The sequence below is a fragment of the Oncorhynchus gorbuscha genome, linkage group LG16, assembly GCF_021184085.1.
Source record: "Oncorhynchus gorbuscha isolate QuinsamMale2020 ecotype Even-year linkage group LG16, OgorEven_v1.0, whole genome shotgun sequence".
Classification (NCBI taxonomy): Eukaryota; Metazoa; Chordata; class Actinopteri; order Salmoniformes; family Salmonidae; genus Oncorhynchus; species Oncorhynchus gorbuscha.
In genome coordinates, this window is record NC_060188.1 from 4,205,199 (window position 1) to 4,230,391 (window position 25,193).

Here is a 25,193-nt window from a genome sequence, read left to right on the forward strand (position 1 = left end):
TTTATTCAGTGTGTATAATGTGGGTAATATTTTTATGCAGGGTGTAATGATGTGTGTAGTATTTTTATGCAGGGTGTAATGGACGTTGCACTGCTTTCCAAGTTGTACCACTTCGTCCTGCTCCAGCTCACAGCAGGACTAGAACCTGGGACCACTGCCTCGCAAGCATACCTGACTGGCGCCCTAAAAGGTTCTTACCCAGTTGCACCACAGAAAAGCTAGCAATTTGGCTCTTTGAGTGAAGACATTTCAGGTTGATAGGGTTGAGTGTGTAATGACAATGTTTTTAACACTATAGACCAGAGTGCTCCTGACCCTCTGGCTGTTCCAGAGCTCTGCTAGCTGCTGAGAGTCTAATAGTCTAATACATTACCTTCATCTTCCTCTCCCCATCCACCTTTTTCTCTCTCTCTCTCTCTCTCTCTCTCTCTCTCTCTCTCGCTCTCTCTCGCTCTCTCTCGCTCTTTCTCTCTCTCTCTCTCTCTCTCTCTCGCTCGCTCTCTCTCTCTCTCTCTCTCTCTCTCTCTCTCTCTCTCTCTCTCTCTCTCTCTCTCTCTCTCTCTCTCTCTCTCTCTCTCTCTCTCTCTCTCCATCGTTCTCCATGATTAACGTCTTCTGGTGTATATTTTATTTAACGTTTCATTGTGCTGTTGGTGCAGCCCCCTCCCTAACTCCTCCTGCCTTTGTAAATGTTCCATGTTGGAGAAGAGAATTAAGGGCATTTGAACCACACTCCTCCTCTTCTTCAATCCATTTATTTCTTATCCATCCCTCCATCCTCCCTTTCTCCATCCCTTCATTATTATAAATCAGCTGATCATGCTGGCATACTAAACAAACAGCCTGGCTATTACACTGAACATCCATAATTAATACAACCTTTCACTCAGCGCAAATCTGATGGATAGAACACAACAGGCTGCAGGATGGGATCCCTGGTCTTCCTACACCTCTCTATCTCTCCGTTCATCCCTCACTCCATCCCTCCCTGATTCCTACCATGTTCCTTTTTCCTTCAGCCTCTCATCATCTGAGTCCCCCTCCAAACATGATCCTCTCTCTCCTGTTCTCTCTCCCGTTCTCTCTCCCGTTCTCTCTCTCCTGTTCTCTCTCTCCCGTTCTCTCTCCCGTTCTCTCTCTCCTGTTCTCTCTCTCCTGTTCTCTCTCTCCCGTTCTCCTTCTCCCGTTCTCTCTCTCTCTCTTTCACTTTCTCTCTCTCTCTTTCACTTTCTCTCTCTCTTTCACTTTCTCTCTCTCTCTCTCTCTCTCTTTCACTTTTTTTGTCTCTCTCTCTCTCTTTCTCTCTCTCTCTCTCTCTCTCTCTCTCTCTCTCTCTCTCTCTCTCTCTCTCTCTCTCTCTCTCTCTCTCTCTCTCTCTCTCTCTCTCTCTCTTCTCTCTCTCTCTCTCTCTCTCTCTCTTCTTCTCTCTCTCCCTGTCTTTACCCCTCCCACTCATCTCTCCTTCTCTCTCTCCTTCTCCTCCCGCTCTTCTCTTTCTCTCCACCTCCCTCCCTCCTACCCCCTCCCTCCTCTCTCTCCTTCCTTCCCTCTCTCCCCTGCCCATAGGTTCCATTCTGTGAAATCTTGGCAGGTGAGTGAGTGTTATATTTTATTCAGCAGTGAGCCAGCCTCCCCCTGTATAATGGGTGCGTCCCAAATTACATCATATTCACTACATAGTGCACTACTTGACCAGGACCCATAGGAACATAGGGTGCCAATACGGTGTTATCCATTTAATCAGGTCAGTGGGGGCCTAACCCCTAGCACCCGAAACCACTCTTGTGCAAAGTCACGCCTGATATCACTGAACATTGATTTTATGTCCACACCTGCAACTACAGTGAATATATTATGTTTGTCATATGTTCTGTATGTATTCAGTTCAGCTGACAACAATGTGAATCGATTGTATTCTGTAATTCATATGTACACATTGTTATGAACACATTTTCACTATTCACTCACAATGTAGGACCCGCAAACAATGTAGTGCTAAGATGTTATTCAAATGTAGAGAAAGAGGATTTGTATGCAGAAGATTGAGCATAGAAATGGAATGAAGAGGTTGTATTTCTATGGAACGAAGTAGGGCAGTGGAGTCATGTGTGTTATGAACAAACAGTTGGACCATTCTGTAATTGTAGAGACAGAGGATTTCTATGCAGATGATTAAGCAAATAAATATAATTAATAGATTGTATTTCTATGGAATCAAGCAAATAAATAGAATGAATAGATTCTATGCAGAGGATTAAGCATAGAAATAGAATGAATATATTGTCTATGGAATCGAGCAAAGGTATGAAGTAGGGCAATACATATGTGTTATGAATAAACAAATACCTTCCACCCATAGGACCCTGGTTCAGAATGTTATTCAATGTAGAGACAAAGGATTTATTGCACTAGATTAAGCATAGAAATAGAATGACACAGATGACCTCATAGTTTACACTGTAGACAATCAGGATATCTAGTTAAATATGCGCACAGGTGTTCCCACACATGTACACAACACGTGTACACACGCATGACCATTGAACTTGTTGACACATGAGCAAACACACACAATCACACACGAGATGACAGATGGGAGTTCAATGGTGCGTGTGTACATGTGTTGTGTACATGTGTTGTGTACATGTGTTGTGTACATGTGTTGTGTACATGTGTTGTGTACATGTGTGAGAACACCTGTGAGCACACACAACCGTTGAATTTGTGGGCACACAAGCAATCACACACAATCACACGCACGCACGCACACACACACACACTCACACACACACTACCCCCATCTGTCATCTCATCATCCCTCCAATTTGATATGTCCTTTGTGTAGACTATACTATGTACTATACTATACAAGGGAAACATAACCAGTCCTCCTCCTTCCTCCGTTCCCTCACTCTCCTGTCTTCTCCTCACTCACACATATCCAAATAATCTTTATCCCTCTCTCCTCTCCTTCCTGTCTGCTTTTCCCTCTTTTGCTCCCTCACTTCTCCTTACTCACTCCTCTAGTGTGCCCTGGCTCTCTCTCTACCCCCTCTCTGTCTTATCTCTCTCCCCTCTCTCCCCTCCCTCTCTCTCTGTCTTAACCCCCTCCCTCTCTCTCTGTCTTAACCCCCTCCCTCTCTCTCTGTCTTAACCCCCTCCCTCTCTAAATCTCTCTTTTTCTCTCTCTCCATCCTCTCTGTCTCTGTCTTTCTCTCGGTTCATTCTGATTCTCTCTCAGTCACACATGCATGCAGCATCTTCCCTCCCCACTTACTTTCTCTCTCAACTCTCCTCCTCCTCTCTCCCTCCTCCTCTCTCCCTCTGTCACACACACATATCATCTCTTATCTTCCCGTCTGTGTCGTCTATGTCTCAACATCTGTCTCTCTCACACAGACACTTACAGCCTCTTCTCCCCCCTCTGTCTCTCTCTCTCTTCTCTCTCACTCAGACACGCAGAAACGCTCGCGCAACCCCAGCTTCAACACATACCTCACACTTATGCCGACTGGCACCCAAGGACAGAGCACCCTCTCTCTCTCTCTCCCTCTCCCTCCCTCCCTCTCTATCTCTCTCCCTCTCTCCCTCTTTCTCTCCCTTTCTCTGTCTCAGTCCTGCTGTCTGGGTCTGTGAGAGTGTGTGTGTTTCTGGGCTTCCCCGACTCCGAGCCGAGCTGAGCTCACACACTCCTGAGCATTTAAGGACGAGGACCAGGAGGAAGAGGAAGGCCATGGAGCACAGCCACATCTTCACCCTCCTTCCCCCACCCAACAGCAGTGCCTGGAGCTCGGGGCAGCAGCTGGCCGACACTCCCCAGGGTTGCCCCCTCGGACCACTGCCCGTCATCTACTACAGCGCCCTGCTCTGCCTCGGCCTGCCCGGTAAGAGGGACAGGGGGGAGAGGATGGATTAGAGAGAGAGAGTGTGTGTGTGACTGTGTGTGCATTGTTTGTGTGCGTGTGTGTGTTGTGCCTGTCTTACTATGTATATGTATTTTGTGTGAATATGTATTTGTTTGTGTTTGTATGAGAGTGTGTGTGTGTGTTTGTATGAGAGTGTGTGTGTGTGTTTGTATGAGAGTGTGTGTGTGTGTTTGTATGAGAGTGTGTGTGTGTGTTTGTATGAGAGTGTGTGTGTGTGTTTGTTATACTCTAAGTGAGTTTTTGTTTGAAGTCTGTGTTTTGTACTCAGCAGCTCTAGTCATTAATTTATATCTCACATTGACCTTGTCTTATCTGTGTGCTCGAGTGTGTGTGTATGTGTCTGTGCCAGTGTGTGTGTGTGCCCATGCCGCACACACAAACACAGAACTACTTGCGTGTGTGTGCGAGTGTGTGTGCCTGTGCGAGTGTGTGTGTGCCTGTGCGAGTGTGTGTGTGCCTGTGCGAGTGTGTGTGTGCCTGTGCGAGTGTGTGTGTGCCTGTGCCAGTGTGTGTGTGCCTGTGCGAGTGTGTGTGTGCCTGTGCCAGTGTGTGTGCCTGTGCCAGTGTGTGTGTGTGCCAGTGTGTGCCAGTGTGTGTGCCTGTGCCAGTGTGTGTGCCAGTGTGTGTGTGTCTGTGCCAGTGTGTGTGTGTCTGTGCCAGTGTGTGTGTGTCTGTGCCAGTGTGTGTGTGTCTGTGCCAGTGTGTGTGTGTCTGTGCCAGTGTGTGTGTGTCTGTGCCAGTGTGTGTGTGTCTGTGCCAGTGTGTGTGTGTCTGTGCCAGTGTGTGTGCGCTCGCACGTCGGTCTGTTGGATCAACAGAGATAAAAGCCAGACAAATGAAAAAAGGGATGAAATGTTATTTTCTGTTACTCAGCTCAAATTTCACCTCTTTTAATTGATCCGGCTTCTGTTCACCCAGTGAATTATAATGAAGCAGAAAGAGAGACCTGAAGGATTTATCCAGGTGATGACTGGTCCTGAAATGTGACTATTTCCTACGGAGACGTGACCTCTAGGACATAATGTGGGACTGTCTTTCCTACGTAGCCGCCAACTCTAGGACATCGTTTGGGACTGTCTTTCCTACACAGATGCCACCTCTAGGGCATCATTTGGGATTGTCTTTCCTTCACAGACATGGCTCTCTGACCTCTAGGACATCCTGTGTGTTAACCGGCTCTCTGACCTCTAGGACATCCTGTGTGTTAACCGGCTCTCTGACCTCTAGGACATCCTGTGTGTTAACCGGCTCTCTGACCTCTAGGACATCCTGTGTGTTAACCGGCTCTCTGACCTCTAGGATATCCTGTGTGTTAACCGGCTCTCTGACCTCTGAAAGATATTGATGCATTCCAGTCATGTCTGATCCAAAGACATATGGGTCAGTTCAGACCTGGGCTGATCGCTTGACTGTAATATGTGTTTGGAGTAGAACATATTGTGCCTAGAGAACTACGTCTGTGTTATAGCTGCGGGTAGACACACTTAAATGAACACACTGTACCATTAGTCTGTACTGAGACTGCCGTGGCTTTCAGGTGCATAGCCTACAAGCCATCGTGTTGTTGGGTTACTTACAGTACTTCATCATTTCTGTAAAGACTTATTGGTGAGTTCATTCACAAGACAGATTTTATGTGTCTGCTTCCCTACAGTGTGGTCTATGGATGGACACTTACCCAGTCTGGGCAACAGGGTCTCATTAGAATGTGTCAAAATAGTGACATTTAACCACTGTAATTACAGTGCATTCGGGAAGTATTCAGACCCCTTGACTTTTTCCACATTTTGTTATGTTACAGCCTTATTCTAAAATGGATTTTTTTAAAATCCTGATCAATTTACTCACAATACCCCGTATTGACAAAGAAAAAGCATGGTTTAAGAAATGTTTGCAAACGTATTTAAATAAGTATTCAGACCCTTTACTCAGTACTTTGTTAAAGCACCTTTGGCAGCGATTACAGCCTCAAGTCTTTTTGGGTATGAAGCTACAAGCTCGTCACACCTGTATTTGGGGAGTTTTTCCCATTCTTCTCTGCAGATCCTCTCTAGCTCTGTCAGGTTGGATGAGGAGCGTCGCTGCACAGCTATTTTCAGGCCTCTCCAGAGATGTTCGATCCGGTTCAAGTCCGGGCTCTGGCTGGGTCACTCAAGAACATTCAGAGACTTGTTCCGAAGACCATTCCTGCGTTGTCTTGGCTGTGTCCTTAGGGTCGTTGTCCTGTTGGAATGTGAACCTTCGCCCCAGTCTGAGGTCCTGAGAGTTCCGGAGAAGGTTTTCATCTGTACTTTGCTCTGCTGAAAAACATCCCCACAGCATGATGCTGCCACCACGATGCATCACTGTAGGGATTGTGCCAGGTTTCCTCCAGATGTGACACTTGACATTCATGCAAAAGAGTTCAATCTTGGTTTCATCAGACCAGAGAATCGTGTTTCTCATAGTCTGAGAGTCCTTTAGGTGCCTTTTGGCAAACTCCTTTAGGTGCCTTTTGGCTGTTATGTGCCTTTTACTGAAGAGTGTCTTCCGTCTGGCCACTCTACCATAAAGGCCTGATTGGTGTAGAGCTGCAGAGATGGTTGTCCATCTGGAAGGTTCTGCCATCTCCACAGAGGAACTGTGGAGCTCGTTCAGAGTGACTATCGGGTTCTTGGTCACCTCCCTGACCAAGGCCCTTCTCCCCCGATTGCTCAGTTTGGCCGGGTGGCCAGCTCTAGGAGTCTTGGTGGTTCCAAACTTCTTCCGTTTAAGAATGATAAAGGCCACTGTGTTCTTGGGGACCTTCAATGCTGCAGACATTTTGTTGGTACCCTTCACCAGGTCTGTGTCTCGACACAATTCTGTCTCGGCGCTCTACAGACAATTCCTTCGATCTAATGGCTTGGTTTTTGCTATGACAACTGTGGGACCTTATATAGACAGGTTTGTACCTTTCCAAATCATGTCCAATCAATTGAATTTAACACAGGTGTACTCCAATCAAGTTGTAGAAACATCTCAAGAATGATCAGTGGAAACAGGATGCACCTAAGCAAAATTTTGAGTCTCATAGACAAGGGTCTGAATACTTATGTAAATAAGGTATTTTGTTTTTATTTTTAATACATTTGCAACAATTTCTAAAAACCTGTTTTCGCTTCATTATTATGGGATATTGTGTGTAGATCGATGAGGGAAAATGTTTTGAGAATAAGGCCGTAACAAAACAAAATGTGGAAAAAGTCAAGGGGTCTGAATACTTTCCGAATGCTCTGTATATGTCACATATTACCTCTGGTCTTGTTCTATGTGTTGTGGTGGCTAGAGAGAGAGAGGGAGAGAGAGGCTAGGGGTCAGGACAAATGCTGATGTCCAATCTATGATTAAAGTCTATGTTCTGCCCTTGAGGCTATAGCAGATATATTCACTCTGCTTCAGCTCCAGACCAGAACTTCACCTCAATTTGTTTCAAGAGGGAAAAAATATTGTAACCCTCAATTCTAAAGCTATTACCCTACGTTCTTTAATGTATTATACTCCAGTTTTATTTTCAACATTGCATCTTTTAAATGTGTTCACTTAAAGAGGCTATTGCACTCAATGCTAGTTTTAAGTAGAGTGTGGAGTGAATTGACTGGCCCTTATTCTGAGCAGTAATACTGTGATCTGTGTTTGATAAGAGTTTCATAAGGGATGTCCTACTTTCTATTACAATGGATCAGGAGTAAGAGATTTCAAGATGTACACTCTGTTCTCAATAAGGGAATCTGCAATTCAAGGTAATAGAAGTGCTTTGTATGCCAAACTATCATAAAACTGTTTCCTGCACGTGGCCTGCTGTCTTGAAGAAAGAAAGCCCCTTTAACCTCCTCAGGCTCCATTTTTCTGTTGGAAGGTAGATCTATACTATAGTAGCTGACCACAATCAATTATGTTTGCAGCCCTGAATGCTGAATCCTTGGAAGATGGAAGGAGTTTGAATCTTCTGATTTTTAAATGGTTGATTTTGACTTGTTCTACTACAGTAGTTTTGCTGACATATCATTCCACCTGACCTGGACTGATAGCTTGACTGTAATGTTCATTTGGAGTAATAATATTGCTGCCGAGATACCTATTTGTCTGTGTTGTAGCTTGGAGTTAGTCGCACTCCCACTGGGCACAGACGTCAATTCAACGTCTATTCCACATTGGTTCAATGTAATTTTGTTGAACTGACATGGAAACAATATTGATTCAACCAGTGTTTGCCCCGTGGGATGTAATTAACACACTGTGCCATTAGTCTGTTCTGAGACCTGCTGTGGGCTTTGGGTACATAAGTAAATCATCTTGTCTTTAGGTTACTTACAGTGACCTCGATGTAGAATGACATAAAGAGAGAGGGATGGATAGATGTGAAGATGGAGGTAGAGAGAGTGCATGAAGAGAGGATGTGAGAAAGAGAATGTTATTTCTAGGACAAAGATAAGAGGTGTTGAAAAGATGTGCAACAGACTTGAGGGTGAAAAGTGAAACTGAGGATGAGAGAGATAACGAGGAAGAAGTTTAAATAGAGAGGAAGATCAGGAGAGAAAGAGAGGTGAGAATGGAGAGAGAGGTGCAGAGACAGAAAAGGAGAGTGAGAGAAAGAGAAAGAGAGAGATGAAGAAGGAGAGAGAGAGGTGAAGTTGGAGGGAAAGAGAGAGAAAGGGGTGAAGAGGGAGAGAACGACAGAGCGATAGAATGATGGAGGGAGAACGACAGAGCGAGAGAACGACAGAGTGATAGAACGACGGAGCAAGAGAGGTGAACATGGAGAGAAAAAAAGAGAGAAGTGAGAGACAAAATGGATAGAGAAATTAGAAGAGAAAGAGAGAGGTGAAGAGAGAGAAGGACAAAGAGAGGGAGAGAGATTAATAACAGCAGAGTCAGTGAAGTGGCACCCTGAGACCTGAGTGAGGAAGCCAGACGACAGAGCTATGACGAATTGCCACCTATTTAATTAATCGCTCACCCGTTCTTAACGGGAGCTCTCTCTCTCTGCCTCACAAGGCTGCTGCTCTATGGGAACTAAACCAGCGTGTTCAGGCAGCAGCAAACATCACAGTACCCTACAGTACCGCAACACTGGGCCGGGGATGTGTTATAGTCTGTGTCTATGTGTGACTAAGAGGAATTCAACATTTCCATTGTTGTATTGAAGCTATATGGTTTGTAGCGTTGGCAAAGCACTGAAACACAAGTATACGTTTAGGTATTGATACAGCAGAGTTAGGTGGCATAAAAATGATTGAGGACTTTTATGTGGTGGTTGTGGAAATGAAATAATGTCTTCTTATACCATAGATAGTTTGACCGTCTCTACTGCATGTTATTGAGAGGACATCCTTTTGGGGGGGATTCTTGTTTATGGTTGGCGTTACCTAGCCTGGCTAGACCACACAAAAGTACAATGTTCAGTCCTGGGGTAGCCAGGCTAGGTCATACCATGAGGAATATCTGAAACAGTGTTGAGTCATGGTGTATCCAGGCTAGGTCATACCATGAGGAATATCTGAAACAGTGTTCAGTCCTGGTGTAGCCAGGCTAGGTCATACCATGAGGAATATCTGAAACAGTGTTCCGTCATGGTGTATCCAGTGTCATGTTTGTCATTTATTATCATGTCTTGTCCCTGTGCTCCCCATGCTATTCGTTTCCCTCTGCTGGGCTTATTTGGTTCTTTCCCTCCTTCTATCCTCCTCTCTCCCCCTCCCTCTCTCACTCTCTCGCTCTCTCTTCTCTCTATCGTTCCGTTCCTGCTCCCAGCTGTTCCTATTCCCCTAATCATCATTTAATCTTCCCACACCTGTTCCCGATCCTTTCCCCTGATTAGAGTCCCTATTTATTCCTTTGTGATCCGTTCCTGTCCCGTCGGTTCCTTGTATTGTATTCACCATGCTGTGATTGCGTTTCGCCCTGTCCTGTCGTGTTTTTGCTGTGATTGTGTATCGCCCTGTCCTGTCGTGTTTTTTTGCCTTCGTCAGATGCTGCGTGTGAGCAGGTGTCTCTGTCGACTGCGGCCTGCGCCTACCCGAGGCGACCTGCAGTCTGTGGCCGCTTCTCCAGTTGTTTCCCCTCTACAAGTCTAGAGGATTTCTGTTATTCCGTTTTGGACTTAAATAAACTCTGTTTCTGTTAAGTCGCTTTTGGGTCCTCTTTCACCTGCATGACAGAAGGAACCGACCAAGGTATGGACCCAGCGACTTCAGACGCTCGTTACACTGCCGTCGAGATCCAAGGAGCCATGCTCGGCAGACACGAGCAGGAATTGTCCGCTGCTCGCCATGCCGTGGAGAACCTGGCCGCTCAGGTTTCCGACCTCTCTGGACAGTTCCAGAGTCTACGTCTCGTGCCACCTGTTACTTCCTGGCCTGCCGAGCCTCCAGAACCTAGGGTTAATAACCCACCTTGCTACTCCGGGCAGCCCACTGAGTGCCGCTCCTTTCTCACGCAGTGTGAGATTGTGTTCTCTCTCCAACCCAACACATACTCTAGAGAGAGAGCTCGGGTTGCTTACGTCATTTCACTCCTTACTGGCCGGGCTCGAGAATGGGGCACAGCTATCTGGGAGGCAAGGGCTGATTGCTCTAACAAGTTCCAGAACTTTAAAGAGGAGATGATTCGGGTTTTTGACCGTTCAGTTTTTGGTGGGGAGGCTTCTAGGGCCCTGGCTTCCTTATGCCAAGGTGAACGGTCCATAACGGATTATTCCATTGAGTTTCGCACTCTTGCTGCCTCTAGTGAGTGGAACGAGCCGGCGCTGCTCGCTCGTTTTCTGGAGGGACTCCACGCAGTGGTTAAGGATGAGATTCTCTCCCGGGAGGTTCCTTCAGATGTGGACTCTTTGATTGCTCTCGCCATCCGCATAGAACGACGGGTAGATCTTCGTCACCGGGCTCGTGGAAGAGAGCTCGCATCAACGGTGTTTCCCTGCTCCGCATCGCAACCATCTCCCTCCTCTGGCTTTGAGACTGAGCCCATGCAGCTGGGAGGGATTCGCATCTCGAATAAGGAGAGGGAACGGAGGATCACCAACCGCCTGTGCCTCTATTGCGGAGTTGCTGGACATTTTGTTAATTCATGTCCAGTAAGAGGCCAGAGCCCATCAGTAAGCGGAGGGCTACTGGTGAGCGCTACTACTCAGGTCCCTTCATCTAGATCTTGTACTACTATGTCGGTCCATCTACGCTGGACCGGTTCGGGTGCTACATGCAGTGCCTTGATTGACTCTGGGGCTGAGGGTTGTTTCATGGACGAAGCATGGGTTCGGAAACATAACATTCCTTTCAGACCGTTAGACAGGCCTACGCCCATGTTTGCCTTAGATGGTAGTCATCTTCCCAGTATCAAATTTGAGACACTACCTTTAACTCTCACAGTATCTGGTAACCACAGTGAGACTATTTCTTTTTTGATTTTCCGTTCACCGTTTACACCTGTTGTTTTGGGTCATCCCTGGCTAGTATGTCATAATCCTTCTATTAATTGGTCTAGTAATTCTATCCTATCCTGGAACGTTTCTTGTCATGTGAAGTGTTTAATGTCTGCCATCCCTCCCGTTTCTTCTGTCCCTACTTCTCAGGAGGAACCTGGCGATTTGACAGGAGTGCCGGAGGAATATCATGATCTGCGCACGGTCTTCAGTCGGTCCCGAGCCAACTCCCTTCCTCCTCACCGGTCGTATGATTGTAGTATTGATCTCCTTCCGGGGACCACTCCTCCTCGAGGTAGACTATACTCTCTGTCGGCTCCCGAACGTAAGGCTCTCGAGGATTATTTGTCTGTGTCTCTTGACGCCGGTACCATAGTGCCTTCTTCTTCTCCGGCCGGGGCGGGGTTCTTTTTGTTAAGAAGAAGGACGGTACTCTGCGCCCCTGCGTGGATTATCGAGGGCTGAATGACATAACGGTTAAGAATCGTTATCCGCTTCCCCTTATGTCATCAGCCTTCGAGATTCTGCAGGGAGCCAGGTGCTTTACTAAGTTGGACCTTCGTAACGCTTACCATCTCGTGCGCATCAGAGAGGGGGACGAGTGGAAAACGGCGTTTAACACTCCGTTAGGGCATTTTGAGTACCGGGTTCTGCCGTTCGGTCTCGCCAATGCGCCAGCTGTTTTTCAGGCATTAGTTAATGATGTTCTGAGAGACATGCTGAACATTTTTGTTTTTGTCTATCTTGACGATATCCTGATTTTTTCTCCGTCACTCGAGATTCATGTTCAGCACGTTCGACGTGTTCTACAGCGCCTTTTAGAGAATTGTCTCTACGTAAAGGCTGAGAAGTGCTCTTTTCATGTCTCCTCCGTTACTTTTCTCGGTTCCGTTATTTCCGCTGAAGGCATTCAGATGGATTCCGCTAAGGTCCAAGCTGTCAGTGATTGGCCCGTTCCAAGGTCACGTGTCGAGTTGCAGCGCTTTTAGGTTTCGCTAATTTCTATCGGCGTTTCATTCGTAATTTCGGTCAAGTTGCTGCCCCTCTCACTGCTCTTACTTCTGTCAAGATGTGTTTTAAGTGGTCCGGTTCCGCCCAGGGAGCTTTTGATCTTCTAAAAGAACGTTTACGTCCGCTCCTATCCTCGTTACTCCTGACGTCACTAGACAATTCATTGTCGAGGTTGACGCTTCAGAGGTAGGCGTGGGAGCCATTCTATCCCAGCGCTTCCAGTCTGACGATAAGGTTCATCCTTGCGCTTATTTTTCTCATCGCCTGTCGCCATCTGAGCGCAACTATGATGTGGGTAACCGTGAACTGCTCGCCATCCGCTTAGCCCTAGGCGAATGGCGACAGTGGTTGGAGGGGGCGACCGTTCCTTTTGTCGTTTGGACAGACCATAAGAACCTTGAGTACATCCGTTCTGCCAAACGACTTAATGCCCGTCAAGCTCGTTGGGCGTTGTTTTTCGCTCGTTTCGAGTTTGTGATTTCTTACCGTCCGGGTAGCAAGAACACCAAGCCTGATGCCTTATCCCGTCTGTTTAGTTCTTCTGTGGCTTCTACTGATCCCGAGGGGATTCTTCCTTATGGGCGTGTTGTCGGGTTAACAGTCTGGGGAATTGAAAGACAGGTTAAGCAAGCACTCACGCACACTGCGTCGCCGCGCGCTTGTCCTAGTAACCTCCTTTTCGTTCCTGTTTCCACTCGTCTGGCTGTTCTTCAGTGGGCTCACTCTGCCAAGTTAGCTGGTCATCCCGGTGTTCGAGGCACTCTTGCGTCTATTCGCCAGCGCTTTTGGTGGCCGACTCAGGAGCGTGACACGCGCCGTTTCGTGGCTGCTTGTTCGGACTGCGCGCAGACTAAGTCGGGTAACTCTCCTCCTGCCGGTCGTCTCAGACCGCTCCCCATTCCTTCTCGACCATGGTCTCACATTGCCTTAGACTTCATTACCGGTCTGCCTTTATCTGCGGGGAAGACTGTGATTCTGACGGTTGTCGATAGGTTCTCTAAGGCGGCACATTTCATTCCCCTCGCTAAACTTCCTTCCGCTAAGGAGACGGCACAAATCATTATTGAGAATGTATTCAGAATTCATGGCCTCCCGTTAGACGCCGTTTCAGACAGAGGCCCGCAATTCACGTCACAGTTTTGGAGGGAGTTCTGTCGTTTGATTGGTGCGTCCGTCAGTCTCTCTTCCGGGTTTCATCCCCAGTCTAACGGTCAAGCAGAGAGGGCCAATCAGACGATTGGTCGCATACTACGCAGCCTTTCTTTCAGAAACCCTGCGTCTTGGGCAGAACAGCTCCCCTGGGCAGAATACGCTCACAATTCGCTTCCTTCGTCTGCTACCGGGTTATCTCCGTTTCAGAGTAGTCTGGGTTACCAGCCTCCTCTGTTCTCATCCCAGCTTGCCGAATCCAGCGTTCCCTCCGCTCAAGCGTTTGTCCAACGTTGTGAGCGCACCTGGAGGAGGGTGAGGTCTGCACTTTGCCGTTACAGGGCACAGACGGTGAGAGCCGCCAATAAACGCAGGATTAAGAGTCCAAGGTATTGTTGCGGCCAGAGAGTGTGGCTTTCCACTCGCAACCTTCCTCTTACGACAGCTTCTCGTAAGTTGACTCCGCGGTTCATTGGTCCGTTCCGTGTCTCCCAGGTCGTCAATCCTGTCGCTGTGCGACTGCTTCTTCCGCGACATCTTCGTCGCGTCCATCCTGTCTTCCATGTCTCCTGTGTTAAGCCCTTTCTTCGCACCCCCGTTCGTCTTCCCTCCCCCCCTCCCGTCCTTGTCGAGAGCGCACCTATTTACAAGGTACATAAGATCATGGACATGCGTTCTCGGGGACGGGGTCACCAATACCTAGTGGATTGGGAGGGTTACGGTCCTGAGGAGAGGAGTTGGGTTCCGTCTCGGGACGTGCTGGACCGTTCACTCATCGATGATTTCCTCCGTTGCCGCCAGGATTCCTCCTCGAGTGCGCCAGGAGGCGCTCGGTGAGTGGGGGGGGTACTGTCATGTTTGTCATTTATTATCATGTCTTGTCCCTGTGCTCCCCATGCTATTCGTTTCCCTCTGCTGGGCTTATTTGGTTCTTTCCCTCCTTCTATCCTCCTCTCTCCCCCTCCCTCTCTCACTCTCTCGCTCTCTCTTCTCTCTATCGTTCCGTTCCTGCTCCCAGCTGTTCCTATTCCCCTAATCATCATTTAATCTTCCCACACCTGTTCCCGATCCTTTCCCTGATTAGAGTCCCTATTTATTCCTTTGTGATCCGTTCCTGTCCCGTCGGTTCCTTGTATTGTATTCACCATGCTGTGATTGCGTTTCGCCCTGTCCTGTCGTGTTTTTGCTGTGATTGTGTATCGCCCTGTCCTGTCGTGTTTTTTTGCCTTCGTCAGATGCTGCGTGTGAGCAGGTGTCTCTGTCGACTGCGGCCTGCGCCTACCCGAGGCGACCTGCAGTCTGTGGCCGCTTCTCCAGTTGTTTCCCCTCTACAAGTCTAGAGGATTTCTGTTATTCCGTTTTGGACTTAAATAAACTCTGTTTCTGTTAAGTCGCTTTTGGGTCCTCTTTCACCTGCATGACATCCAGGCTAGGTCATACCATGAGGAATATCTGAAACAGTGTTCAGTCCTGGTGTAGCCAGGCTAGGTCATACCATGAGGAATATCTGAAACAGTGTTCCGTCATGGTGTATCCAGGCTAGGTCATACCATGAGGAATATCTGAAACAGTGTTGAGTCATGGTGTATCCAGGCTAGGTCATACCATGAGGAATATCTGAAACTGTGTTCAGTCATTATGTAGCCAGGCTAGGTCATACCATGAGGAATATCTGAAACAGTGTTCCGTCATGGTGTATACAGGCTAGGTCATACCATGAGGAATATCTGAAACAGTGTTCAGTCATGGTGTAGCCAGGCTAGGTCATACCATGAGGGATATCTGAAACAGTGTTCCGTCATGGTGTAGCCAGGCTAGGTCATACCATGAGGGATATCTGAAACAGTGTTCCGTCATGGTGTAGCCAGGCTAGGTCATACCATGAGGGATATCTGAAACTGTTCCGTCATGGTGTATCCAGGCTAGGTCATGCCATGAGGGATATCTGAAACAGTGTTCAGTCATTGTGTAGCCAGGCTAGGTCATACCATGAGGGATATCTGAAACAGTGTTCCGTCATGGTGTAGCCAGGCTAGGTCATACCATGAGGAATATCTGAAACAGCGTTCAGTCATGGTGTAGCCAGGCTAGGTCATACCATGAGGGATATCTGAAACAGTGCTATACTAGGTCATACAGCTTTAAACTCTTAGAAGAAAGGGTTCCAAGTGGGTTCTTCAGCTGTCCCCATAGGAGAACCCTTTTTGGCTCCAAGTACAACTCTTTTGGATCCAGGTAGAACATTTTTGGTGACATGTAGAACCCTCTGTAGAAAGGGTTCTACGTGCAACCCAAAAGGTGTCATGCAGGTGAATGAGGACCCAAAAGCGACTTGGCGAAAACAGAGTATTTAATCCAGAATAAACTTTACAAAACAAAAAGCATAATACTACACGTAAAGACAAGAACAGACTGGAGACTTGATCGAGAACTGCCGGTTGCCTCGGGAAGGCACTTGAACCTAGCAGACTCAGACACCTGCTCACCACACAGCATCTGAGGGAAACACGACACGACAGGGCAAAACATTGACACAGCACGGTGAATTATAAATGAGGATCCGACAGGGCAGGTACGGGAAACAAGGAGTGAAATAGGGACTCTAATCAGGGAAAAGGATCGGGAACAGGTGTGGGAAGACTAAATGATGATTAGGGGAATAGGAACAGCTGGGAGCAGGAACGGAACGATAGAGAGAAGAGAGAGCGAGAGAGTGAGAGAGGGAGGGGAGAGAGAGGGATAGAAAGAGGGAAAGAACCTAATAAGACCAGCAGAGGGAAACGAATAGAATGGGAAGCACAGGGACAAGACAAGATAATAAATGACAAAACATGACAGTACCCCCCACTCACCGAGCGCCTCCTGGCGCACTCGAGGAGGAATCCTGGCGGCAACGGAGGAAATCATCAATGAGTGAACGGTCCAGCACGTCCCGAGACGGAACCCAACTCCTCTCCTCAGGACCGTAACCCTCCCAATCCACTAAGTATTGGTGACCCCGTCCCCGAGAACGCATGTCCATGATCTTATGTACCTTGTAAATAGGTGCGCTCTCGACAAGGACGGGAGGGGGAGGGAAGACGAACGGGGTGCGAAGAAAGGGCTTAACACAGGAGACATGGAAGACAGGATGGACGCGACGAAGATGTCGCGGAAGAAGCAGTCGCACAGCGACAGGATTGACGACCTGGGAGACACGGAACGGACCAATGAACCGCGGAGTCAACTTACGAGAAGCTGTCGTAAGAGGAAGGTTGCGAGTGGAAAGCCACACTCTCTGGCCGCAACAATACCTAGGACTCTTAATCCTGCGTTTATTGGCGGCTCTCACAGTCTGTGCCCTGTAGCGGCAAAGTGCAGACCTCACCCTCCTCCAGGTGCGCTCACAACGTTGGACAAACGCTTGAGCGGAGGGAACGCTGGACTCGGCAAGCTGGGAAGAGAATAGAGGAGGCTGGTAACCCAGACTACTCTGAAACGGAGATAACCCGGTAGCAGACGAAGGAAGCGAGTTGTGAGCGTATTCTGCCCAGGGGAGCTGTTCTGCCCAAGACGCAGGGTTTCTGAAAGAAAGGCTGCGTAGTATGCGACCAATCGTCTGATTGGCCCTCTCTGCTTGACCGTTAGACTGGGGATGAAACCCGGAAGAGAGACTGACGGACGCACCAATCAAACGACAGAACTCCCTCCAAAACTGTGACGTGAATTGCGGGCCTCTGTCTGAAACGGCGTCTAACGGGAGGCCATGAATTCTGAACACATTCTCGATAATGATTTGTGCCGTCTCCTTAGCGGAAGGAAGTTTAGCGAGGGGAATGAAATGTGCCGCCTTAGAGAACCTATCGACAACCGTAAGAATCACAGTCTTCCCCGCAGACAAAGGCAGACCGGTAATGAAGTCTAGGGCGATGTGAGACCATGGTCGAGAAGGAATGGGGAGCGGTCTGAGACGACCGGCAGGAGGAGAGTTACCCGACTTAGTCTGCGCGCAGTCCGAACAAGCAGCCACGAAACGGCGCGTGTCACGCTCCTGAGTCGGCCACCAAAATCGCTGGCGAATAGACGCAAGAGTGCCTCGAACACCGGGATGACCAGCTAACTTGGCAGAGTGAGCCCACTGAAGAACAGCCAGACGAGTGGAAACAGGAACGAAAAGGAGGTTACTAGGACAAGCGCGCGGCGACGCAGTGTGCGTGAGTGCTTGCTTAACCTGTCTTTCAATTCCCCAGACTGTCAACCCGACAACACGCCCATAAGGAAGAATCCCCTCGGGATCAGTAGAAGCCACAGAAGAACTAAACAGACGGGATAAGGCATCAGGCTTGGTGTTCTTGCTACCCGGACGGTAAGAAATCACAAACTCGAAACGAGCGAAAAACAACGCCCAACGAGCTTGACGGGCATTAAGTCGTTTGGCAGAACGGATGTACTCAAGGTTCTTATGGTCTGTCCAAACGACAAAAGGAACGGTCGCCCCCTCCAACCACTGTCGCCATTCGCCTAGGGCTAAGCGGATGGCGAGCAGTTCACGGTTACCCACATCATAGTTGCGCTCAGATGGCGACAGGCGATGAGAAAAATAAGCGCAAGGATGAACCTTATCGTCAGACTGGAAGCGCTGGGATAGAATGGCTCCCACGCCTACCTCTGAAGCGTCAACCTCGACAATGAATTGTCTAGTGACGTCAGGAGTAACGAGGATAGGAGCGGACGTAAAACGTTCTTTTAGAAGATCAAAAGCTCCCTGGGCGGAACCGGACCACTTAAAACACGTCTTGACAGAAGTAAGAGCTGTGAGAGGGGCAGCAACTTGACCGAAATTACGAATGAAACGCCGATAGAAATTAGCGAAACCTAAAAAGCGCTGCAACTCGACACGTGACCTTGGAACGGGCCAATCACTGACAGCTTGGACCTTAGCGGAATCCATCTGAATGCCTTCAGCGGAAATAACGGAACCGAGAAAAGTAACGGAGGAGACATGAAAAGAACACTTCTCAGCCTTTACGTAGAGACAATTCTCTAAAAGGCGCTGTAGAACACGTCGAACGTGCTGAACATGAATCTCGAGTGACGGTGAAAAAATCAGGATATCGTCAAGATAGACAAAAACAAAGATGTTCAGCATGTCTCTCAGAACATCATTAACTAATGCCTGAAAAACAGCTGGCGCATTGGCGAGACCAAACGGCAGAACCCGGTACTCAAAATGCCCTAACGGAGTGTTAAACGCCGTTTTCCACTCGTCCCCCTCTCTGATGCGCACGAGATGGTAAGCGTTACGAAGGTCCAACTTAGTAAAGCACCTGGCTCCCTGCAGAATCTCGAAGGCTGATGACATAAGGGGAAGCGGATAACGATTCTTAACCGTTATGTCATTCAGCCCTCGATAATCCACGCAGGGGCGCAGAGTACCGTCCTTCTTCTTAACAAAAAGAACCCCGCCCCGGCCGGAGAGGAAGAAGGCACTATGGTACCGGCGTCAGAGACACAGATAAATAATCCTCGAGAGCCTTACGTTCGGGAGCCGACAGAGAGTATAGTCTACCCCGAGGAGGAGTGGTCCCCGGAAGGAGATCAATACTACAATCATACGACCGGTGAGGAGGAAGGGAGTTGGCTCGGGACCGACTGAAGACCGTGCGCAGATCATGATATTCCTCCGGCACTCCTGTCAAATCGCCAGGTTCCTCCTGAGAAGTGGGGACAGAAGAAATGGGAGGGATGGCAGACATTAAGCACTTCACATGACAAGATACGTTCCAGGATAGGATAGAATTACAAGACCAATTAATAGAAGGATTATGACATACTAGCCAGGGATGACCCAAAACAACAGGTGTGAAAGGTGAATGAAAAATCAAAAAGAAATAGTCTCACTGTGGTTACCAGATACTGTGAGAGTTAAAGGTAGTGTCTCAAATTTGATACTGGGAAGATGACTACCATCTAAGGCAAACATGGGCGTAGGCTTGTCTAACTGTCTGAAAGGAATGTTATGTTTCCGAACCCATGCTTCGTCCATGAAACAACCCTCAGCCCCAGAGTCAATCAAGGCACTGCATGTAGCACCCGAACCGGTCCAGCGTAGATGGACCGACATAGTAGTACAAGATCTAGATGAAGAGACCTGAGTAGTAGCGCTCACCAGTAGCCCTCCGCTTACTGATGGGCTCTGGCCTTTACTGGACATGAATTAACAAAATGTCCATCAAATCCGCAATAGAGGCACAGGCGGTTGGTGATCCTCCGTTCCCTCTCCTTAGTCGAGATGCGAATCCCTCCCAGCTGCATGGGCTCAGTCTCAGAGCCAGAGGAGGGAGATGGTTGCGATGCGGAGCAGGGAAACACCGTTGATGCGAGCTCTCTTCCACGAGCCTGGTGACGAAGATCTACCCGTCGTTCTATGCGGATGGCGAGAGCAATCAAAGAGTCCACACAGGAAGGAACCTCCCGAGAGAGAATCTCATCTTTGACCACTGTGTGGAGTCCCTCCAGAAAACGAGCGAGCAGCGCCGGCTCGTTCCAGTCACTAGAGGCAGCAAGAGTACGAAACTCTATAGAGTAATCCGTTATGGATCGATCACCTTGGCATAGGGAAGCCAGGACCCTAGAAGCCTCCCCACCAAAAACTGAACGGTCAAAAACCCGAATCATCTCCTCTTTAAAGTTCTGGTAATTGTTAGAACAATCAGCCCTTGCCTCCCAGATAGCTGTGCCCCACTCTCGGGCCCGGCCAGTAAGGAGTGAAATGACGTAAGCAACCCGAGCTCTCTCTCTAGAATATGTGTTGGGTTGGAGAGAGAACACAATCTCACACTGGGTGAGAAAGGAGCGGCACTCAGTGGGCTGCCCGGAGTAGCAAGGTGGGTTATTAACCCTAGGTTCTGGAGGCTCGGCAGGCCAGGAAGTAACAGGTGGCACGAGACGAAGACTCTGGAACTGTCCAGAGAGGTCGGAAACCTGAGCGGCCAGGTTCTCCACGGCATGGCGAGCAGCAGACAATTCCTGCTCGTGTCTGCCGAGCATGGCTCCTTGGATCTCGACGGCAGTGTTACGAGCGTCTGTAGTCGCTGGGTCCATTCCTCGGTCGGATCCTTCTGTCATGCAGGTGAATGAGGACCCAAAAGCGACTTGGCGAAAACAGAGTATTTAATCCAGAATAAACTTTACAAAACAAAAAGCATAATACTACACGTAAAGACAAGAACAGACTGGAGACTTGATCGAGAACTGCCGGTTGCCTCGGGAAGGCACTTGAACCTAGCAGACTCAGACACCTGCTCACCACGCAGCATCTGAGGGAAACACGACACGACAGGGCAAAACATTGACACAGCACGGTGAATTATAAATGAGGATCCGACAGGGCAGGTACGGGAAACAAGGAGTGAAATAGGGACTCTAATCAGGGAAAAGGATCGGGAACAGGTGTGGGAAGACTAAATGATGATTAGGGGAATAGGAACAGCTGGGAGCAGGAACGGAACGATAGAGAGAAGAGAGAGCGAGAGAGTGAGAGAGGGAGGGGGAGAGAGAGGGATAGAAAGAGGGAAAGAACCTAATAAGACCAGCAGAGGGAAACGAATAGAATGGGAAGCACAGGGACAAGACAAGATAATAAATGACAAAACATGACAAAAGGGCTCTACCTGGAACTAAAAGGGTTCTTCAAAGGGTTATCCTGAGGGGACAGCTGAAGAATCAAATCAAATCAAATGTATTTATATAGCCCTTCGTACATCAGCTGATATCTCAAAGTGCTGTACAGAAACCCAGCCTAAAACCCCAAACAGCAAGCAATGCAGGTGTAGAAGCACGGTGGCTAGGAAAAACTCCCTAGAAAGGCCAAAACCTAGGAAGAAACCTAGAGAGGAACCAGGCTATGTGGGGTGGCCAGTCCTCTTCTGGCTGTGCCGGGTGGAGATTATAACAGAACATGGCCAAGATGTTCAAATGTTCATAAATGACCAGCATGGTCCAATAATAATAAAGCAGAACAGTTGAAACTGGAGCAGCAGCACAGCCAGGTGGACTGGGGACAGCAAGGAGTCATCATGTCAGGTAGTCCTGAGGCATGGTCCCAGGTCCTCCGAGAGAGAGAAAGAAAGAGAGAAAGAGAGAATTAGAGAAAGCACACTTAAATTCACACGGAGCCTCGGTCTGATGCCATTAAAATGTCATTTACCACCTTCACAAGTGCAGTCTCAGTGCTATGATGGGGTCTAAAACAAGACTGAATCATTTTGTATGCATTGTTTATCTTCAGGAAGGCAGTGAGTTGCTGCGCAACAGACTTTTCTAATATTTTTGAGAGGAATGGAAGATTCGATATAGGCCAATAGTTGTTTATATTTTCCGGGTCAAGGTTTGGTTTTTCAAGAGAGGCTTTATTACTGCTACTTTTAGTGAGTTTGTTACACTTCCGGTGGATAGAGAGCCGTTTATTATGTTCAACATAGGAGGGCCAAGCACAGAAAGCAGATCTTTCAGTAGTTTAGTTGGAATAGGGTCCAGTATGCAGCTTGAAGGTTTAGAGGCCATGATTATTTTCATCATTGTGTCAAGAGATATAGTACTAAAGCACTTGAGCGTCTCTCTTGATCCTAGGTCCTGGCAGAGTTGTGCAGACTCAGGACAACTGAGCTTTGAAGGAATACGCAGATTTAAAGAGGCGTCCGTAATTTGCTTTCTAATAATCATGATCTTTTCCTCAAAGAAGTTCATGAATTTATCACTGCTAAAGTGAAAGCCATCCTCTCTTGGGGAATGCTGCTTTTTAGTTAGCTTTGCGACAGTATCAAAAAGGAATTTCGGATTGTTCTTATTTTCCTCAATTAAGTTAGAAAAATAGGATGATCGAGCAGCAGTAAGGGCTCTTCGGTACTGCACGGTAATGTCTTTCCAAGCTAGTCGGAAGACTTCCAGTTTGGTGTGGCGCCATTTCCGTTCCAATTTTCTGGAAGCTTGCTTCAGAGCTCGGGTATTTTCTGTGTACCAGGTAGCTAGTTTCTTATGAGAAATGTTTTTAGTTTTTAGAGGTACAACTGCATCTAGGGTATTGCGCAAGGTTAAATTGAGTTCCTCAGTTAGGTGGTTAACTGATTTTTTGTAATTTGGCGTAGACAGAGGGAATCTGGAAGGACATCAAGGAATCTTTGTGTTGTCTGTGAATTTATAGCATGACTTTTGATGTTCCTTGGTTGGGGTCTGAGCAGATGATTTGTTGCAATTGCAAACGTAATAAAATGGTGGTCCGATAGTCCAGGATTATGAGGAAAAACATTAAGATCCACAACATTTATTCCATGGGACAAAACTAGGTCCAGAGTATGACTGTGACAGTGAGTGGGTCCAGAGACATGTTGGACAAAACCCACTGAGTCGATGATGGCTCTGAAAGCCTTTTGGAGTGGGTCTGTGGACTTTTCCATGTGAATATTAAAGTCACCAAAGATTAGAATATTATCTGCTATGACTACAAGGTCCGATAGGAATTCAGGGAACTCAATGAGGAACGCTGTATATGGCCCAGGAGGCCTGTAAAAAGTAGCTACAAAAAGTGATTGAGTAGGCTGCGTAGATTTCATGACTAGAAGCTCAAAATACGAAAACGTGATTTTTTTTGTGTAAATTGAAATTTGCTATCGTAAATATTAGCAATACCTCCGCCTTTGCGGGATGCACGGGCGATATGGTCACTAGTGTAACGAGGAGGTGAAGTCTCATTTAACACAGTAAATTCATCAGGCTTAAGCCATGTTTCAGTCAGGCCAATCACATCAAGATTATGATCAGTGATTAGTTCATTGACTATAATTGCCTTTGAAGTAAGGGATCTAACATTAAGTAGCCCTATTTTGAGATGTGAGGTATCATGATCTCTTTCAATAATGATAGGAGTTTTCAATTTGTCAGAGCTAATGGTGGGAGGCTTCGGCAACTCAGACCCCGTAACGGGAGGAGTAGAGACAAGAGAAGGCTCGGCCTCAGACTCCGACTCGCTGCTTAATGGGGAAAACTGGTTGAAAGTTTCTATCGGCTGAATGAGCAACACCGGTTGAGCATTCCTACAGCATTTCCCTCCAGAAGCCATGAGAAAGTTGTCCGGCTGCGGCGACCGTGCGAGGGGATTTATACTAATGTTACTATCTGTACTTACTGGTGGCACAGATGCTGTTTCATCCTTTCCTACACTGAAATTACCCGTGCCTAACGATTGCATCTGAAGCTGGGCTTACACCATAAGGTGATCGTTCTCCTGTATATTATGAGTACAGCGACTGCAATTTGAAGGCATCATGTTAATGTTACTACTTAGCTTCGGCTGGTGGAGGTCCTGACGAACCAGGTCCAGATAAACCATCATGTTAATGTTACTACTTAGCTTCGGCTGGTGTAGGTCCTGACGAACCAGGTCCAGATAAACCATCATGTTAATGTTACTACTTAGCTTCGGCTGTTGGAGGTCCTGACGAACCACGTCCAGATAAACCACGTCCAGATAAACCATCATGTTAATGTTACTACTTAGCTTCGGCTGGTGGAGCTCCTGACGAACCATGTCCAGATAAAGCGTCCGGAGTGAAAAAGTTGAGGGAAAAAACAAAAATATAAACGGTAATTAAAAAGTTAAAAACGTAAAGTTGTCAGGTAGCAAAATAGGTTGGCAACAAAACGCACTGCAACACGTAAACAAGCAACAACCAGTCAAGAACCCTTTAAGAGTTTATGCGTGCACCATATATATACTGTATGTATACTGTATGTAGTCAGGGAGTTTGGTGTATGTATACTGTATGTAGTCAGGGAGTTTGGTGTATGTATACTGTATGTATACTGTATGTAGGCAGGGAGTTTGGTGTATGTATACTGTATGTATACTGTATGTAGTCAGGGAGTTTGGTGTATGTATACTGTATGTATACTGTATGTAGGCAGGGAGTTTGGTGTGTGTATACTGTATGTAGTCAGGGAGTTTGGTGTATGTATACTGTATGTATACTGTATGTAGTCAGGGAGTTTAGTGTGTGTATACTGTATGTAGTCAGGGAGTGTGGTGTGTGTATACTGTATGTATACTGTATGTAGTCAGGGAGTTTGGTGTGTGTATACTGTCTGTAGTCAGGGAGTTTGGTGTATGTATACTGTCTGTAGTCAGGGAGTGTGGTGTGTGTATACTGTCTGTAGTCAGGGAGTTTGGTGTATGTATACTGTCTGTAGTCAGGGAGTGTGGTGTGTGTATACTGTATGTATACTGTATGTAGTCAGGGAGTTTAGTGTGTGTATACTGTCTGTAGTCAGGGAGTGTGGTGTGTGTATACTGTATGTAGTCAGGGAGTTTAGTGTGTGTATACTGTCTGTAGTCAGGGAGTGTGGTGTGTGTATACTGTATGTAGTCAGGGAGTTTAGTGTGTGTATACTGTCTGTAGTCAGGGAGTGTGGTGTGTGTATACTGTATGTAGTCAGAGAGTTTAGTGTGTGTATACTGTCTGTAGTCAGGGAGTGTGGTGTGTGTATACTGTATGTAGTCAGGGAGTTTGGTGTGTGTATACTGTATGTAGTCAGGGAGTTTAGTGTATGTATACTGTATGTAGTCAGGGAGTTTAGTGTATGCATACTGTATGTATACTGTATGTAGTCAGGGAGTTTGGTGTATATATACTGTA

At 47.4% G+C, this 25,193-nt stretch overlaps 1 protein-coding gene across 2 annotated transcripts in view; it reads left to right on the top strand.

The window, feature by feature from the left end:
• Positions 1-3,385: 3,385 nt before the first annotated feature.
• gpr139 (G protein-coupled receptor 139) overlaps positions 3,386-25,193 on the top strand; it is a 45,400-nt gene continuing 23,592 nt past the window's right edge. Inside the window, exons 1-2 of one of the 2 annotated variants that reach the window (XM_046303526.1) lie at positions 3,386-3,884; positions 6,201-6,203. In XM_046303526.1, the coding sequence (XP_046159482.1) occupies positions 3,734-3,884; positions 6,201-6,203 (154 nt within the window). In that variant the 5' untranslated portion in view covers positions 3,386-3,733. The remainder of the gene's footprint in view (positions 3,885-6,200; positions 6,204-25,193) is intronic. The other variant, XR_006832286.1, reaches the window with a different exon arrangement.